This window comes from Aquila chrysaetos, chromosome 3 (genome assembly GCF_900496995.4).
Source record: "Aquila chrysaetos chrysaetos chromosome 3, bAquChr1.4, whole genome shotgun sequence".
Taxonomy (NCBI): Eukaryota; Metazoa; Chordata; class Aves; order Accipitriformes; family Accipitridae; genus Aquila; species Aquila chrysaetos.
The window spans coordinates 69,365,312-69,383,184 of NC_044006.1; the positions used below are offsets into that span (position 1 = coordinate 69,365,312).

General features: G+C 38.7%; 1 protein-coding gene across 1 annotated transcript; it reads right to left on the reverse strand.

Annotated features, from left to right (window-relative positions):
* Positions 1-164: 164 nt before the first annotated feature.
* RNF32 (ring finger protein 32) lies at positions 165-16,517 on the reverse strand. Its single transcript, XM_030010747.1, has 9 exons — positions 16,425-16,517; positions 15,534-15,595; positions 14,735-15,005; positions 9,879-10,021; positions 8,111-8,143; positions 7,537-7,661; positions 7,205-7,313; positions 945-1,109; positions 165-563 (listed from the first exon to the last, which is right to left on the reverse strand). The coding sequence occupies exons 2-9, from the start codon at positions 15,555-15,557 to the stop codon at positions 324-326; spliced, it is 1,110 nt and encodes a 369-aa protein (XP_029866607.1). The 5' UTR covers positions 15,558-15,595; positions 16,425-16,517; the 3' UTR covers positions 165-323.
* Positions 16,518-17,873: the final 1,356 nt, after the last annotated feature.

The window sequence follows — 17,873 nt, forward strand, 5'->3', positions numbered from 1 at the left end:
GTGAGGGTAATAGCAGGGTATTGCTGAATGAACACAATGCCTGAAGCAACTGTGGCTTGTCTTTGGGGAGGGGAAATGAAAATGGAGGAAGGTGGGAGTGATAGAGGAAGAACAAAAATGCTGGAAGACCAAAGGTGAAACTAAGTATAAAAGGGAAGCAACAGTACCCTTCTAACTTTTATTTCTCTAAATACAAGGCAAGTACCATTGTCCATACAAAATAATTTGTTCTTGGAAGATCTGGCTCTGAAAAGGCTCCAAAGTTAGAAGTACATGTGTTGTCAGCTGTGATCTACGAGGTAGGTCATTATGAGCTGTATGTATCAACATCTGAGGATTTTCTTTTGATAACATGAGCGACATAAAGGACAAATACATCGCTCTCCCAAGGAAAACTCTTCAAATGCTCGAAGACAGGTATGATGAAACAAATGTGAACAAGAAAGCAGAACAGTCTGTTGTGAAAACTGATTGCTGTTATCAGAGAAGAGACGGGCAGGATGAACGGTAGGACTGAGTGGCATGATACAGATAGGACAGTCAAATATCTCTTGCCGAAATGCCTGAGTAAAAACAAACAAACAAACCTGTAGTGAAACAATGGAAGGTAAATATATTGGCAATATGCTAATTCAAATGTTCAAATTCTATGACTGTAACGTATTTTGAGAAACTATTAACATTTTGATTCTCAGTTTTGTCTACAGACTCTTTGGGCTTTTTAACTGAGAAGAAGAGAGATGCTGCTGAGGTAAATGTCTTAACTGTAAAAACTTTTTAGTATTTTTGATTTGGAACAGATGGCCCAAAATTTAAGAAAACAGAAACCACTCAATTGTGCTGAAAAGACTGCCATGCAAAAGAACATAAAAGAGCTTATAAATGGAGAACTACTTTAAAAACAAAAAAAAGGAAAGAAAAAGGAAAAAAAAGCACCAATCAACCTGCATCTGGATCTTCTCCCAGTCAGTTTCACTTATTAATATTTCTTTTCCTTCCAACTGCTGAAACACATCTCGACTTGCAGCTATAGAAGAATCTATCTCAGAAAAAAATTCATCTAGGTTGATGTTATAAGAACTCAACAGTCGATTGCTGATCTGTTGAACCTGAAAAGAAAATCGGCTGCTGTTAGATTTGGAGTTACTTATAGGTAGTTCATATGTGGATGAATTGTGAGTGATTGGATAAGTGGGCCTGATTAGCTGCATGATCTACGGAATTTTGTTCCAGTTTGCAGCTAGTGTCCAGTGCTGATTTGGAGGTTAAAAGCATCAGGTCCCCAGACTCCACTGATGGACCATTATCCTTCAGAGAAAACACAGGATTTTCATCACTGAACTTTCCCAAGATAGATGTACTATTCTTAACCCACGTGGGTGCACCACAGAGGGTACAGCTGCGTTAGGGAAAGGAAGTATAGAACTTAGCTGAGCATTGGTTATTTGATGGGAAACCAGTGCATCTGCTGTGGGGTTAGTAAAAGGCATGATAACCAATGAGAGAAGAGGCATCTTAGGTAGTGTCCTTAGTACAGACTTTTATGACCTACTGCCTTAAATATGTTTCTGCATATTGCACATAGGCCTAAGCAATCTAGTCATCATATCTGAAGGTGCTCCCATCAGTGCTCAGGAAAATAAATACCGAAAAGCAATGAATGCTTTTCTTAAACTTCTTCATCTCCTTTAGCGCAGTCCCAATTCACTGTGGCCACTTTCTCTCATTGCTACCAGAATATCCGAAAGTTCTGTAGGGAGTCACACAAGTCTTAGATTTGTCTTTTGTGACTCTGCTCATAAATGCTTTCAGCAGTGTTAAGGAACATTTCAACACCTGTACCATGACCATGCACAGTGAGCCTTTCTCTCCATGCATTTCCTGCGAGTGAAAACTTGACAGGAAAACAGGGAGCCATCTTTTCAGGGAGGATGGGATGGGAAATGGGAGAAGGGTTGTCAAGGTCAGACAGTCGGATGGTACCTGAAACTTTCCTATTGTTTCACTTTACTTTTTGGTAACTTTTCTCTACCAGAACATGTATTCCCTTACAACTGCTAAAGTGACCCTTCATAGCATGTATCAAAATACTCAGCATGAACTTTTCTAGACCCAAAGGAATCAAGAGCCCAAATCCCACAAAAAAACCAGAAAAACTATCTGAAAAGCTCACTTAACATTCTAAGATTTCACTTAAACTTTGAATTGCCTAAATTTCCTCCTATGAAAAAAAACTCATCAGTTAATTTTTTTTTTTAATTATGTCTACATGATGTGCAAGTATGAAAGTGTCCTCCAGTAAAACCCATAATGTTTCTCAATAAAGACTTGAGACAAACATTAGAAGCATCCAGGTAAGGGAAATGGTGAAATCCATCACGTAAGGCAAGTTGTTTGCTTCTTGTGACATTAGATTTGATCCTGTGTATTCTTTTTATTTTATGGTCTGATTCACTACTAACTGAGACCTATTCTGACTTACTGTATTTCCAAATGATTCCTAACACAAAAGTATATAAAGGATGTATCCATTTGTCAGTACAAATTGGATTTAGTTACCTTGTTAGTTAATACTGATGTATCAACATAACTTAAAAAAAAAAGAAGAAAAAATAATCCTCTGAGACACCTTGTATAGTGTATGTATTTACATCACAATGTGATAGGAGAAGCAGCATCCCCTTCTGTACTCTGTGAGAGAATTCTAGGTCTAGCAAAGAGCAGATGGGTAATCTTGTGCTTCCCTCATGACTGTTCACCGACAAGAAAGAAAAAAATCTGATTCTATCCCATGCAAACATGCACACTGACCTTCAGTGGTATGTGTAAAACAAAAAACAAAACCCCAAGAATCCCACCACAGGCCTCCTTCAATATTTACACTTTGTGGTCTCCAAACAATCCCAAACGATGACACTGTGAGCTTTGTGAATGAGACATGAAATACTAATGCATAACACTTTAATCAGGTTATGTCTTTAGTATTTTAATGTGATTATGTATTTAATTAAGCAGTAACAGTCCTAGCGACCTTTACCTGAACTGTTGTGACCTAGGTTCTAGACCTGAATCTACTCCACACTGCAATTTTAACTGCATTTACTAATTTCATTTCAAAATCTGACTTCAGGATGAACAGGGTAAGATTACAACTGAACCTTATACAATTCATGGTTTCTGCTGAACATCAAGTAGAGGTTGATCCATCTGAAAACACTTTTGGTCCTGATTTATGCTTGGTCTTCATTTATATTGGTATCAAACTTGAACAGACCTGAACTGTTTTCATAAGAAAGCTAGGGGGATGTAATAGACAGCTAGAGCAGCCATGATGACGCTTTCTAATAGACTCTCAGGACCCAAAATTTGAGGAAAAGCAACACATTTTTAACTCTGCCCTTACCCAGCATCTATTTCTGTGAATGTGAGAGCAACACAGACAATATGGGGTCAGTGGCAGGACTTGGCCCGCCTTTGTGAGCCGTACTATGACTAGACAGGCTGCTGAGGCAAACTAACCAAGGAGGAGAGCTGCAAGGAGGGGTCAGAGAGGGGTGGGGGCGGCATTAAGCAAGCAGTGCCCCCTCTCGGTCTGTGCCTGTGCTGCTTGTTCCTTTTTCCCTCCGCAGGGAGAAGCCCTCCATTTCTTCCCTGAGCTTGCACTTGTGTTTCTCTTCCCCATTTCAGTAAGTGATCCTGAAAGTCCTCTCATGAGCCTCTTTGAGCAGAAACTGTAAAAATAAAGAGAGGAAAACTCTTCTCCTGGCTGAGACAGTGATTTATTAAGTTCCCCTGCTGCTAAGATACTATCTGCTTTGAGCTACTCCTGTATTTTCTGCAGTATGACCTGACCCAACCCATATCCATCAATCAGCAAATAAAGTCTAAGGTTGGGAAGAAAAAAAAGAGTGCAGCTGAAATTTAACCCAAAATTTTTGCTCACTGGCAAATCAGCGCAAACTATCAATGTGAACAGAAAGGAAATAGGCATTTTGTATAACTTGTTAGTGTTAATGTGTTCTAGGATTTAAATATTAAAACCTGCTGTGTTTTAGTGCATAATACCGAATAACCTTTTTCCCCCAGAACAACTGAAACTGATTAATTTATTTCTGAAAACACCATACCTCTATATTTTATGTCTGTGACTTCTTAAAGCTTGAATAGAATGGCATAAACTGAATATCTGAAATACTCTATTGGTATGTAAAACTACATCAGTCATCTGTACAGCAGCACAAGACTATGATAAAATAAAACGATGAAACAAAGCACCGAGCTGAACTTTGTCCACAGGGAAGCCTTTTTAAGTGATCCAATGTCAGCAAATTGCTTACTAATGTGTTGACTTATGGCAACCCTCAAAAGTAAAATGAAAAGGCTGGAATTTACAGCATATCAATGAATCAGTTGATAAGCTTTTACTGGTTTAATATCCTCCTAGTTTTGCTGCTTGGAGCCACTTCAAGTTAGCAACAGAATGTTTACCATCTCCGTGTGATAAAGGAAGTCAAACGACTAAACAAATTCCAGGACCATTATACTGTTTGGTGAGATTTAAATTAAAATCGTTGGGAGAAATCATGTGGAAGGGGTAGGGAGAAACTAAAGTCAACTACATCATTTCACAATGACTTACCTTGCTTCTTAAACAATGGCAAGATTTTTAGCAAAGCTGGAGATAATGTAATGCATTTGAAAAGATTTAATTGCACCAATAAAAGACTATACCACAATTAAATGACATACAGAAGTGACATTTATAGGTAGGATCAAAGAAATTCACTACCTAACATGCTGAAGCAACACCCTGCTTTCTGTGTATAGTAGTGCTAAAAAGTAGCCTACTTTGGTTTCGGTGACCTTTCTTATCTCCTTTGATCTAGATTATAAAAAATTTTAATAATAGATGTAATAAGGGCTACTGTAGCACCCTGAAACAAGTAATATGTGTCCTTCCTAGTACTAATATTTCAGACCTTGCTTTTTATGCTGTGATATTTATTTAAGCGTATGAAACTTGATGTTTAACCTTTGTGATCCTTCCAGAGGAGGTAGGGTTATTAAAAATGAGATTTTTTTTTTTTCCCAGTTGTGATGCCACTTGATTATGCTAATGTTTAGGGAGTGACATTTTAAAAGCACAGCACAAGTTTGAGAGGCAAAATTTATTTTAGAAAGGCTTTTTAGCATCTGGAAATGGATAGCTCCTTGTGAAAAATTTTAGTGTTTTCATTAACCAACACTTAAAAGTGTAAGAATGAACAGCAGGAAAACTCATCTACAATTCCCACTTGAAAGCCGCTAAGAAAAATAAGTATATATCCTTTAATCAAATTCATTTAAACCTGGCTAATCCATATGAGAAGACTTTAGAAATTTATTCTTAATAGAAGGTGAAAAAGTAGTGCCCATTTTGTTCCCTGCAAAATCCTGCAGTGTTACACATAAGAATGATTTCCTAATGCTGTGGGCTATATATAGAAACTATGTTAAATGAAGACCTTCCCATAGCTTATAATCATGTGATGAAATGTGGGCAGTCTATCAGGCTGTTTCTCCCTAAAACAGGTATTTAAGATAGGGGCCCTAAAAGCTAACCCATTATAGGTAGCTTGGTAGACTGCCATCTAAAGTTCAGTGAGAGAAATTTTAACAAAAGACACTCGGCTGCAACTTTCAGCATATTCAGAAGCTTTCTTCAACTTTCCTTTACTGAGACCCTGTTTATAGCTAAGCATGGTGTCTTGAGCCCACAGAAAATTGACAGCCTTATTGGGAAAGAAGCATACAACTGTTTCCCCAGTCTTGCATGCAGAAAAATCTGTGTTTCTGTTGTCTGTTCTCATCGTTCTACTTGAGGACAGTCACAATCCACTGAAGGATTCACTTCTTCCAAACTTAAGTGTTTGAGCACTTTCAAGTGTAACATTAGCTTTCTTCAGTTATCTCCGTATTCATTTTCTCCGTTTCAGGGAAGGACTTTGCATTGATTACAAACGTAGCATAGCAACCAGCAAGCTGTCTGGGTGTTAAGGCTGAGAACAGTATTTCCTCTCTCCCCTGCCACTGTTACCACACAAGCAAAACAGCAGTACCAGTTCTGTTGCAACAGTCTGCCAGATCACCTCCAGGGTACCAATCTCACTACCATACATAAATGCGTAATATAGCAAGGGAGGGTCTTTGCCTCCAAAGCTGTCCTTGAACTGGATACAACCAAGTAAGCGTGAGAAATAATGACAGTAACAAACCTTTTTCTGCAAGCACTCTTCTGTTTAACTAAAACAGTGATTAAAAAAAAAAAACAAACACCCAAACAACCAATTTAAGTATTGGTTTAAACTTGCCACTGATTTAGCTTGCAACTTGGGTAAGAGTATTTTCCTAGCTGCACGCGCTAGCTACATTTAAACGGCTGTCTTGTGTGGCTTTGTTAATCTCTGTTAACCAGGCTGTTTGGTAATCTGGAGCGGAAGATGGCTTCTCTTGCTCCCTGAGGGACGGTTTGGTAATTGCTGAGGATGTGTCAGAGCAGTTTTTGTTCCTGAGAAGCTGAGCTGGGCTGGCTGTTACTAAACTGGGGGGAGACTGGAAGTTGGCAAGAGAGGACTTGAGGATTGCACAGGGCCTCAGCAGCAGCTGTGTGCTTAAAGGCAAGCAGGGTCATTGCAAAATGCTTGCACCTGATTTGGCCTCATTTGTATGGGGTCAGGACCCCAATTTATTACAGTCTGACTTGCATCTGAGCAGAAGGTAGAGAAGGGCAAAGCTATGGAATGGAACTACTCACTTCAGTGTCCAGTGAGAGAATAAAGACAGTGAAAAGAAGTTATGATTGTTTATGGATTTATTTGTTTCTCCCCTTACTATGCCCCCTTCATATAATTCTACAGGAAAACAGATTACTGTGATTTATCAAAAAGAGAAGTGAAGTACAGAGCCTGACAAAAAAGCCCACTGTTGTTGGCCTAGGCAAAAGGCAGGCCTTAAAATTAAGTATTTAAATAATTTTCCTTACTTCTACATTGTAAAGAGGATGGAATGAACAGACTAACAGAACAACCAAGCGCCTCCAGTGCTGCCTGTTTGATATGAATAAGAAAGAATAAATGAAAAGGTAGAGATCTGATATTCAGGAGTTTTGATTTAAGGGAGCTGAATCAGACCAAAGAAACAGACCAAAGAAGCAAATGCAACGTACCTTTTTCTCAAAGAATTGCTTTCTTAATTTGCTATCTTTAGGAGGCACTGTTTTTCTCAAGTTTTTATACCATTTTCTAACAATATATCCCCTCCAGGAAGCCTGAATTCTGTAAGACACAATTTTGCTCAAGAAGAGGAAACTCGAATTTATATAATTTTACTATTTATATGAAACAATCATTTTATGCATTTTTAAAAAACTTTAACTTTTGTAGTGCATTCACTCATTCTGTCTAGTTTCTTCTTATATTAAAGTTTTAACACATTTGGAGCATTATTTAGAGATAAATATTGTCCAGTGACAACACCTGTAGCAGAAGTAAGGCTTACCTAATAGCGCACTTTATCTTAAACAAACGTGCCCCATCATGTATTACTCTGGTCTGATACTGCTCTTTTCTACACATAGGACAAGACTTTTTACCTGTAAATTTTTCAAAGGCTTTCAGGCATGCCTGAAAAAATAATTGCAATTACTTACAATATATTTCATATCATTGGAACAGATGAAACAGGATAGATTACAGAATGTAAAAACAGTTTACTCATCAATCCATGAACACTCTACAGGAAGCACATTTTTATAATTAAAATGTTAAGACAATTTTGTAGATCTCCATATATTCACATGAAATTTCATGAATTAAACTATTCCTGCTTAGTATACAAATGTATAGCTCAGTTACAAACTATGTCTTCCCATATGGTTTTAAAAAAGGTAATAAAGTGAAATAAAGTGCTTCATCATAAAATAGTCTTAAATTATATTTCTTACCATAAAAATCTGGAATCAAAATTACTTCTCAAGATGATTACATTTAATTCATTAAGATATTCACTTAAGTAGTTGAATTAAAATACTCATGTATTATGTGCCTGAATAGTTATATAAAAATGTACTCACTTTATGGAATACATGGGAACATGAAAGCAGCACCTGTTTTTCAAAGGAAAAAAACCCCGTCAACCAAACCTGACTTTAAACCATTCTAAAAGCTGAAAAGTAAAAAATGTTGACAAGAAAAATTCTGACTGCCTGAAAGGTCATCAGTTTCTTTCTGTTACTACTGCAGTCTTTCCGGTGAAAATAAAATTAGTCTTCTACACAAATTACTTACTTAATATATTACATCTTAAGCCAATGTGTGAACTTTGTGTTAACAACACATGGAGTGGCAGAAAGCAAGAAATGCCAACTGCTACTGACTGGAGGAAAAGATTATAAAACAAGTACTTAAAATGAAAGCTGATTAATTTTTTTCCCTTTTCCCCACAGAGATGTTAAATTTCAAGAAGTGATATACATCAAATGCAGCATTTCACACATACAAAAAAAAAAAAAAAAAACAAAAGAGAAAGCATGTTCACAGGCTACAAGAAAACTTCACCTTTATCTGACCTAAATTCCCACCAAATGCTGTGATCTTCATCCTGACAAAAGATACAGAGTTGGACAAAAAAAGCAGTTGGCTCTTAGGGAAGGAAAAACTGGGAAAGGAGTGAAAACCAGAACAAGTAGTGTGCACTATTGAGCTGGCAAACACAAAAGGATTAATGGCTAGCAGCCAGCTGAAGGGAAAGCTTTCAGATACAGTGGCTTTTTTTCCCTTGAGGGAGGAAAGCTAACGAAACACTGAGGACAAAAAGAATTCCAGAGGCATTTCCCTTTTTGTGCCAAATCTAAAGTAACCTTTTTAATGAGTGCTGTCTTTTGCTCTCTCTTGTCAAGCTTTAGACTTTCAGAGTAGCCAGAAATTGGCAGAATGGTCTTTTGCCAGATCCATCCCACCTGCCTGTGGACAATTGTACACCTCCAGTTAATGTTGATGTAAAAGGAAGCAAAAGCTCTGTATCTAAGGTTATTAAAAGACCTTGATTCACATCACAGACTTGGCTGTAAAAAGTTTTCAAGAAAAATTAAAAGGGAAAACAGGCAGGAAAAAAACCATCTTAAAATGCACTGTGGAAAGAAACCTGCAAGTAGTTGGAATAATTCTTCCAATTACCATCATCACCTCTCTGAAGCAGCACTCCTCTTCAATCAGTCACTTGTCCCTTTTGCTTAATATTTTCAAGATGATAGATGACAGAATCTAATAAAGCATGATGTATTTATGCTTATGCTACACACATGCATTGAATAAAGCCATCAAGGTAAAATGCAAGCATTTCTTCAGATAACCTAAGGAAGCGACTGACTGGTATTAAGAGTACACCTACTTCCATTTTCCAAATAGACATAACAATTGAAGTAAACTGCAATTAACAAAACTTGTGAGAAAACAAAATATATCTTAAATTGTATAATTAGTGAATATTTACCATTCTGATGAATAAAGGCTAGGATCATATCTAACAGGAGTTTAAATAAAGCAGAAAATAGCCAATACCTGCTTTGCAGGAACAGATACAAAGGCCGATTACCTTCTCCTCTACTGTCATAACTTCAGAACTGAACAAACACTACCAACCTTTCTCTACCACATCATGTCCAAAATACTTTCAGAGTTGACCACTAACAGCTGGGTCCAGCTATTAAATGCTAAATGGTGTCTTACAGTAGAATCTTTCTTCCCTTTCTTCCTCCAGCTAATGATTTTTAGTAGTAACTCCAGAAAAATTTTTTTAAATGCAATTGTGTAGTCCACACAATTATACAGTTACATATGTACCTGAGGTTGAAGTGCAAATTCTTCCCTGCATATTGCACAAGGCTGTACGGAGTCTCCATGCTGTATGGATCTCTGCTTTATTTTTACCCATTCTTCAGCAGTTAGTGGCAAGGAGGGAGGCTCAACTAGGCCTAATTTCTGAGCTGTAGACAGTAACAACAACAAATCACTGAATAAAACCCACTGGCAGATGCAGACAATAGATTTTCTTCATATGAAATTCATCGATAATAAACTTACTTAAAAATTCTTTATACAGATACTTCGTATAAATCTATCATCAGACAAACCACTGGCAGGCAACATACTTCTTACTATTAATTAGTTATTCAGTAATTGTCAGAACCTCTATTACATACAGGATTTATACAGGAAATTTTTTTAAATGTAAACTTTTATTTGCCGAGTAATTTGTATTTATTTTGATACGTTTTCACAGCCAGTAACATGGGGATTATTGACTAGACAATATAACAACGCACAACAGTGTCATTTCAAATCATCAGCGTAAAGAAAATCTCTGCTAAGAATTCATTTGTGAAGGTTCCTTTAACATTGCATTTTTGTATTCTTAAAATAAAAATAAAAATTAATGAGGTGGTATAATGAAAAACTGTTGCTGGTGCAAAATACTAAAGTGTAATGAGACTGTGACGTATGCAAGAGAAATAAAGAGCATAAAGAAACAAAGAGATGGTCACAAGTTACCAGTGATAGTGTCACTGTGATACCTGAGCTTGTTGATCTCAAATGATAGCTGTGAGGTGCCTTGATGTATGTCCATGTGAAATCTCTGCCTTCTCAAAGAAGGAATCAGTGAAAATACTTATAATATGCCCCCACAAATGGCAGATAAAAGTCCAGTGTCAGTATCTCAGTAGTAAAGAAAGATGCTAGTAGATATGGCAAAGAATAGATCGTTGTCATCTTTGAAGACCAGAGGAAGCAGCTTGTGTGGACTGACTGAAGTCAATGCAGGAATGTCCAAGGTATGTTTAATAAGCCAGTAACACGAGTCCACGATGAGGCCTCAACGGTATTTGCTAAAACAGTAATGGAAGAGGGACATGCAATAGAATGCAAGCTGATGACACCTAGATGATAGTTTTAGTTCTAAATGGGAAGGAAAAGGTCAACTCTTTCATTCATACCAAAATCTTTGCATAAACCAGACAATAATAAGCAGCCCTTACTTGTTCTGTATAAGCTTTCAAAACCCCATCAGACAGCTTGTATATCCAAACCCATCATATCAGTTAAGTCATGAAGAGAAAAGGAATCCTAACAAACCAAAGAATAGGGTTTTGGTGATCCACTTGCTTGAGTATCTCATTATTCTAGGATAGGATTTGTTAATTTTTGAGACAAAAATTCTGCTCCTGAGCTCATCCATCTACAGATGTATATCATTAATCATTTAAAATTTGCACAAAACTGTCTTTGATCTTTTTAAAGAACTTTTGTGAGGTACTAAAGGAATTATAAGGAATACTTTCTTCCCTTTAGTTGAACTGTCTGCCTAACCTACTTCCTTGTGAGGTCATGACATCCTTCAAACATAAATCAGTTTGATTCCATATCTTAGATGGCTTTGAGATTTCAAGCTGGGTCAGTTTATGCTTTTGGAACAATGTGGAAAGTGCTTTCTCTACATATGGTTTGGTTCGCAGAGACCCCACCTTGTTACTTTTGTTACCCTAGTAAAGGTATCAAGTCAAAGGTAAGCAATGCATGTAAATGTAAGTATCAAAAGATAATTTGAATCAATGAATGCCGTAGATTACATCGGTGGTCTTGTATGAATTGTCTTAGAGGCACGCTGTTTCATTTCCCGGACAACTCGATACCCAGACACAAATACAGCACCTCCACGCGTGCAGGAGCTCACAGAACTGCCTGCAGGCTATGGGCTAGAATTCAAAACACTCCGTGTCAAGCAGCAAAGTGCATACGTATGTATTTACAGCATCGTAATTTCAGAATGTAAAATATACACTGTATTAACATAAAATAGCGTTGTCTATCAATTTTGGTGCAGCAAAATGCTTTTATCTGGTGCTCTTGATGGTGAAAAATAGTATGAGCATTAAGAGAAATACGAAGGATCCTGCAAACTTTTAGAGTCTAAAAACTAGTTCAGAACGTGTATTTTGCTTAAAGCTTATGCATGATTTGGTGAAATTGGTAGCTGAGTGACAAGGAGGTTTTCCTAACCAGGAGTGCTTTCCCTCTTGACCATTCAACTCTTGAAGAGCATATACTGCACAGATCAGTGTTTCTGCTACAAAAGAAGAATCAAATTATAAAATACGTGATAAAAGTTTCAGCAAAAACATATATAAAGTTTCATCTGACAGTAATATGTAAGAATATCAGTGAATGAGTAAGGAAACAAGATCCCATTTTGATAGTCCAATATACACAAGTGATGGTCTTTATGATGAGAAAATCAGGATACACAGGCAGTGAACAAGATAGCAAACCAGTTGCAGCATGAAAGACAGTATCACAACATAAAAAATGCCTACCCTTGATTTTCTTCCAAGCATTGCGGTCAGAGACTGTTTTAAGAAAGACAATGAGATGGCTTTGTGGAAAGCCTTTTATATAACCCCAGGGTAAGAAAAAAATGCTTATTTAAAACTTTCACAAATGGATGATTAAAGCTGCCAAATAGGAAGAGATTGGCGGCAAAACCTAACTTCTAAATAATATAAACCAGATGGGGTATTTGTGAGGGACAGGTTATACAGGTGTTTAGAAGGAAAGCTTTCATACAACATAGTTGATGAAGGAAAACTGGCAGCAGGACACACAAGAAGGGATATGTGGTTGAAGCAAAAGGCTCTATGAAGAGATTCTCAAAGCAGCACTTTGAATAAATACAAGCAATGAAAGCCTACATTTATCACAGCTCGAGACATCCAAGAGTTTTCATCCTGATGCATCAAGTTTACAAGTCCAACCCATTTACTGACACACCCGCTTACAACCAAGTGAGTTATTTATCCTAAAATGAACATTAGCAAAGTGATTACATACATTAACATTTAAACTATTATTATTTGATTTTAGGAGTCAAGTCCCTACTGAGAAAAATTTAATGACAGAGGCCTGTGAGATTTTGTTTGATTACCCGCAAACTCAAGAAGAAAAAGTTGCGTTAAATTACATTTTCAAACTTGTTTCACAGCTGTAAGTTTTAAACCACACAATTCTTGTTAAGAAGAGAAAGCTTGACATAAGCATTTTAAAATAATGTGAGTCTATAGGTGAAAATACTAATAAGCAAAACCCAGAAACAATTGCAATTTTTAAAAATCTTTCAGCACATTCTTTCAAATCACTTGCACATGCATTCATATGGGACATTTCAGTCAATACTGTGATTTAAAGAGAAAATACTTCGCCTTTCTTATAATTGCAGAGAACATGCTCACACTTGGGCTGCATTTTTTCACCACAACCTTTAGCTTCCATAATCATTCATTATTTATATTTGCGTTAACCCCCGTACCTCTCTGCTGTTTCTTCTCCCCACTATCCTCTCTTCTTTCAAATTCCTCTTCAAAACGAACCAAAGAAAAAACCCTCCCATCTTTAGAACTATAACCATGTAAACATAGTTATAATCACCATGTCTTACTACCTTTGTCCTATCACTTGTTACACACACTTGTTGTGTATTATCTTAAGTTACCCTCTTAACCTTCAGCTGATTCCAAAAGGCAGATGCCTGTGCTTGTACAGAGCGTCATTGATTTACATGGTTCTCTTTAGAGCTGGGACTACTGTGACAGTTACTATAGCAAAGGCAACATGATCTTCAGAGAGGCCTAAGGGCATTTTTATGAAAAAGAATAAATAAAACAATTATTAATGATGATAAAAGTTTATTATGCTTAAAACTGCAAATTGTGGAGCTAGAAGGTCCTTTAAGAAATACCTAATCAAGACAACCGAAAGGATGGAGACAAGAACATGTTCATGGCAAGAATACTGTAGAAACCTTTAGAAAAGGGAAATACAAGACTGAAACTGATAGGTGGGAAGCACATTTGGACTCCTGGTCTGTTAAGATGCTCCCTGGCTTTGTTTTTTTAAAGCAGTATTGTCTGTCACTGCTGTACAACTGTATTATTATAATACTATTTAAAAGTGAGTTTTCTCACCAGGCATCATTCCAAGCCCTCACATCTGTGACTTTTATCTTGTTGCATGTTTGCTTCTAAATTTGAAAAAGGTATTTAACTACAGGTGTTAATTCTTCCCGGGTTTAGCCCCAGGATCATTGTAAAAATAAACCTTTTTAACTTTGAGTAAACGTGGGTATATATTATCAAAGAATACATTTTATGCAGCACTAGTAAATGTCTTTTTACTGAATAAGGAATAAAACAAACCATTTCAAACACAGTTAAAAAAAAATAATCTTAATACTAAAACATTTCCCCAAATAAATGCAATATCAAAATCACTGCTGTTTGCTTGAGAATATAAGGTAAAGAAAGTTGACAGTCAATATACAAAACATATTAAAAAAAAAAAAGTGTAAAAGACTTCCCACCTCTTAATGAAAAATTCTTCTTCATCAAGATGCACTAGCTTCTTCATTTTTTACCTTCATTGTCACAAGAATAGTATTTTTTAATACATTTCAGATATGAAAAGACACATTCAAGCCACTGATGGCAATTCCATTGCTTACCTGATGGCCCAAACTGCTGAATTCTGTCAATTTTTAAAACAAGATTTTATGCTGTTTAGCATTAAATTATCTTACAACAGGAAGCTCAGCTTCCTCAGTTTATTTTAAATAAAAACAAAAATTCACAAATCAGAATATAATGGTTTACCTAACGTTAGCTGTGGAGGACTGGGATCAAGAACATACTCCTTTTCTGCATCTTCCTTGTTTTTGTGGTGAGTGCTCTTTTTTCTTAGTCCAGTATCTACTACTGGTCTGACCATTTCTTTGTTCAGGGGTTTGTAAATGTTCTTGGTATTCCTTGTCCTTGACTTAAAAGGATCTGCTAATGAAAGATCCTGGAGCTGATGACTGTGTATTATATGATCCTGTAAAGCAACTGCAGAAACTGCTATGGTCTGTCGTTTGGAGGAGCGGCCCTAAAAAGAAAAAAAACCCACCCTTGAATAATTACTGTTATAAATGATTTAAAAACATATATATATTATACTAAATTAAAAGAACTTCTGCTCTTAGCCAATGTTTTTGACTTGTCAAAGGCTTTTATACACATACAACTCCCGTACGTGAAACCTAACATACAATTACCATAATATGAAATTTAAGATTGATGTTTCTGACACATCCGAGTTTTAACTTATAAAAAGTCAAATGAAATCTTTGATTTATCATTTATATTAAATAAAATAGCAGTAATTTTAAAGTTTTAATTACTGAGCCCATAATTATTATATGCAATAAACTCATTATGGAGTATAAAAGTTTGGCATGCCCAAACACGTTTTTACTTCAATATCGTTAAAAACAATCCCAAAGGCTAACCTTGCCTTCCAGAACACTGAATATAAACAAGAACATATTACTTTTATACAGGGAATGGGCTTATCTACCTATTCCTTCATTTCTTCCCACCCTTCTGCCTTATTTTAAAAGATGTGAAATCGTACCTTGTGAAAATCACGATGCTCCATTGATAATCTTTAGCTGATTTTACAACAGTCGCGTGGCTCTACAAACGGACACATACAAGAACTTGAATAATATTTCTAAGCAGAAACAGCCTCATCAATAGCAGAAGAGAAACCTAGTTTCACTTGTTTTCTCCCAGGCCTACCACAGGAGACAGCTTAACATGCATTCCAGGCACAGAAGTTAACTCTGGATCCATAAACCATCAACTGTGCCCCTCTCCTGTCAGCCTCATCTCACGCCCTATGGACTGCCCATAATGTATAAAGAATAGCTTCAAAATGAATGGCAGTAATCACAAATTTCAAGCTGAACCGAGGAAAAAATATAGCCGTAGCAATAAACCCCACTGAACTGTTCCGCCAGATTAGTTTATTGTCGACAAGGAAGCCCGTGATACATAGAGCAAGGATGACGTTAGCAGCTCCTCTGGGGCTGAAGCTGCTCCGCTGCCATCTCGACATCCTCACCGCTACAGCAGCAACACCGGCGGCGTGGGGCGGCGGCTGGCAGAGGGTGAGGCGACACCCTTTAACGCTGGCTGTGGCAAACGGGAGCCACCGCTCACAACGCCCTTCTCTGTCAGCGTGCTCCTCCCGCTACCGCAGCCAACCGTGCGCTCCCCGAGCTACGGCTGGAGACTGCCTTCCACCTCTGGGTGCCCGACGCGGCACCGCTGTCGCCGCCGCCGCCGCCGCCGCCCCTCACACGGAGGGCCGCTGTCCCCGGGCGGGATGAGGGCGTCGCGCCCAGCCAGCCAGGCCACGCGGCCGGGCCACCTCACGGCACCGCCGACCCTGCTCCCGGCCTTCCTCCGGCCCCCTGCCCGTGGCCTTGTTGCTCTTTTTTACCTCTCGCACGTTTTTTACCTCAGAGACCTCTGACCACAGGCTCGGCCGCGGGCGCCGCCACCGCCGCGCCTCCCGCGGCGAGGCCCGCGTTGCCAGGCAACGCCGCTCTCCGGCGTGGCGACGGCGGCCGAGGCTGCTGCGCAGGCGCGGTGGGCGCGCGGGAAGGCGCTGTGTGGAAGGGCGCGGAGCGGGAGGTGGCCATCTCCTCTCCTCTTCCTCTCCTCAGGGGGCTGTCGCCTCTCCTGGCCCCGCCTCGATGGCTGCTCATAGGGACGCCTTTGCGAGTGGCTCGTTGCTGGTTTTACCCCGACGCCGCATGTTTTCCTGTATCTTGTCCTCGCTGGTTAGCATTTTCCCGTTTAGCTCCTGCGTCTGTGCTGTAACGTGGGGGTCGGTAGTGTGCATTAAGGGAAGCCCCCCACTTGCATTTTGACCCGAGGACTCTTTGACTTTGCATTTTTCAGTTTTTAATATGTATTTTTAACTTCAGGGCTGTTTTTAACCTGGCAGGTAGTAAGATGAGAGGGAGGCCCTGCGATTATCATATGTGGAAGGACTTCCTTCAGCAGTGGCCTTTTAGCAGAGCTCTCCAGCTTCTCAAACTTAACCAGCGATGGCGGCAAGGGTGCACAGTCTTCGGCCATTTCCTCCAGTAGCCTCCCTGGTTAGGGGAGTCACTGAGTTACTATATGTGCTGCATCAGTGCTAGTTGGCTGTTGATCTATGATCCAGTGGGGATCAGTTCAGTCATGGGTGGCTCTGGTGTGAAAAACACCTTTAAGGTGATTATTTTGGTAGTCGTGACTGCACCTCTTCCTAAGCATGGCTGGATGGGGTGGGGGTTTACATTTTCCCCTCCATTTAGCAAAGTCAGGGTGGCCCATTTGAAGTTACACACTAGTGACCTTAAATTTTTAAGGGAGGCTACATCACTGCCATTCTGGGTGACCTGTGTTTTTGGCAACTCTGTAGAGTCACCATTTAAAAAAATAGTTCTATATGAAGAGAACAGATGAGCGGTATCCATATGGATCAAACCAAAGATCTTTGTCACTTAGTGTCCCATCTTTGTCCATGGCAAAAAGCAGATGGCTTGGGGAGACTGTAAGACTGGGGTTAGTGTATAGCAGCAGCTCCTTCAGGGAATTCCCAGGCTTCAGAGCATGGCTTCCTGAGACAGAAGTACTGCCCTTGTTTTTAATAAGCACTGATGTTTTTCTTTCAGATCCAGAACTGTGCAAAGGTGCTTCTAGCCCCTAGTAGGAGTGTAGGCTTCCTCTGGCCATTTTACTGGTTATTGTCACTTGGAGACCCTTTATTTCCCAAGAGGAGGACAGGTACAGATGCTGCCTCAAGTCCAGGTGTGCCATTTCTTTAATCTTTTGGGTTTAAATAGTTGTCAGAGTCCTTCTCAGCTGCTACTGACTTGAGAGATTTGTTTTCTTGTGGAACTGACATTTTCCAACC

What these genes read in the sequence shown, in the direction of transcription:
- RNF32 (XM_030010747.1), bottom strand. Translation starts at nt 15,557, where the DNA reads ATGGAGCATCGTGATTTTCACAAG. An exon ending in AGCATCGTGATTTTCACAAG is followed by an intron (nt 15,006 to 15,533) that starts GTACGATTTCAC and finishes TTTTCTTTTTAG; the next exon opens with GGCCGCTCCTCCAAACGACA. An exon ending in AAGATAAAGTGCGCTATTAG is followed by an intron (nt 7,314 to 7,536) that starts GTAAGCCTTACT and finishes TGTGTCTTACAG; the next exon opens with AATTCAGGCTTCCTGGAGGG.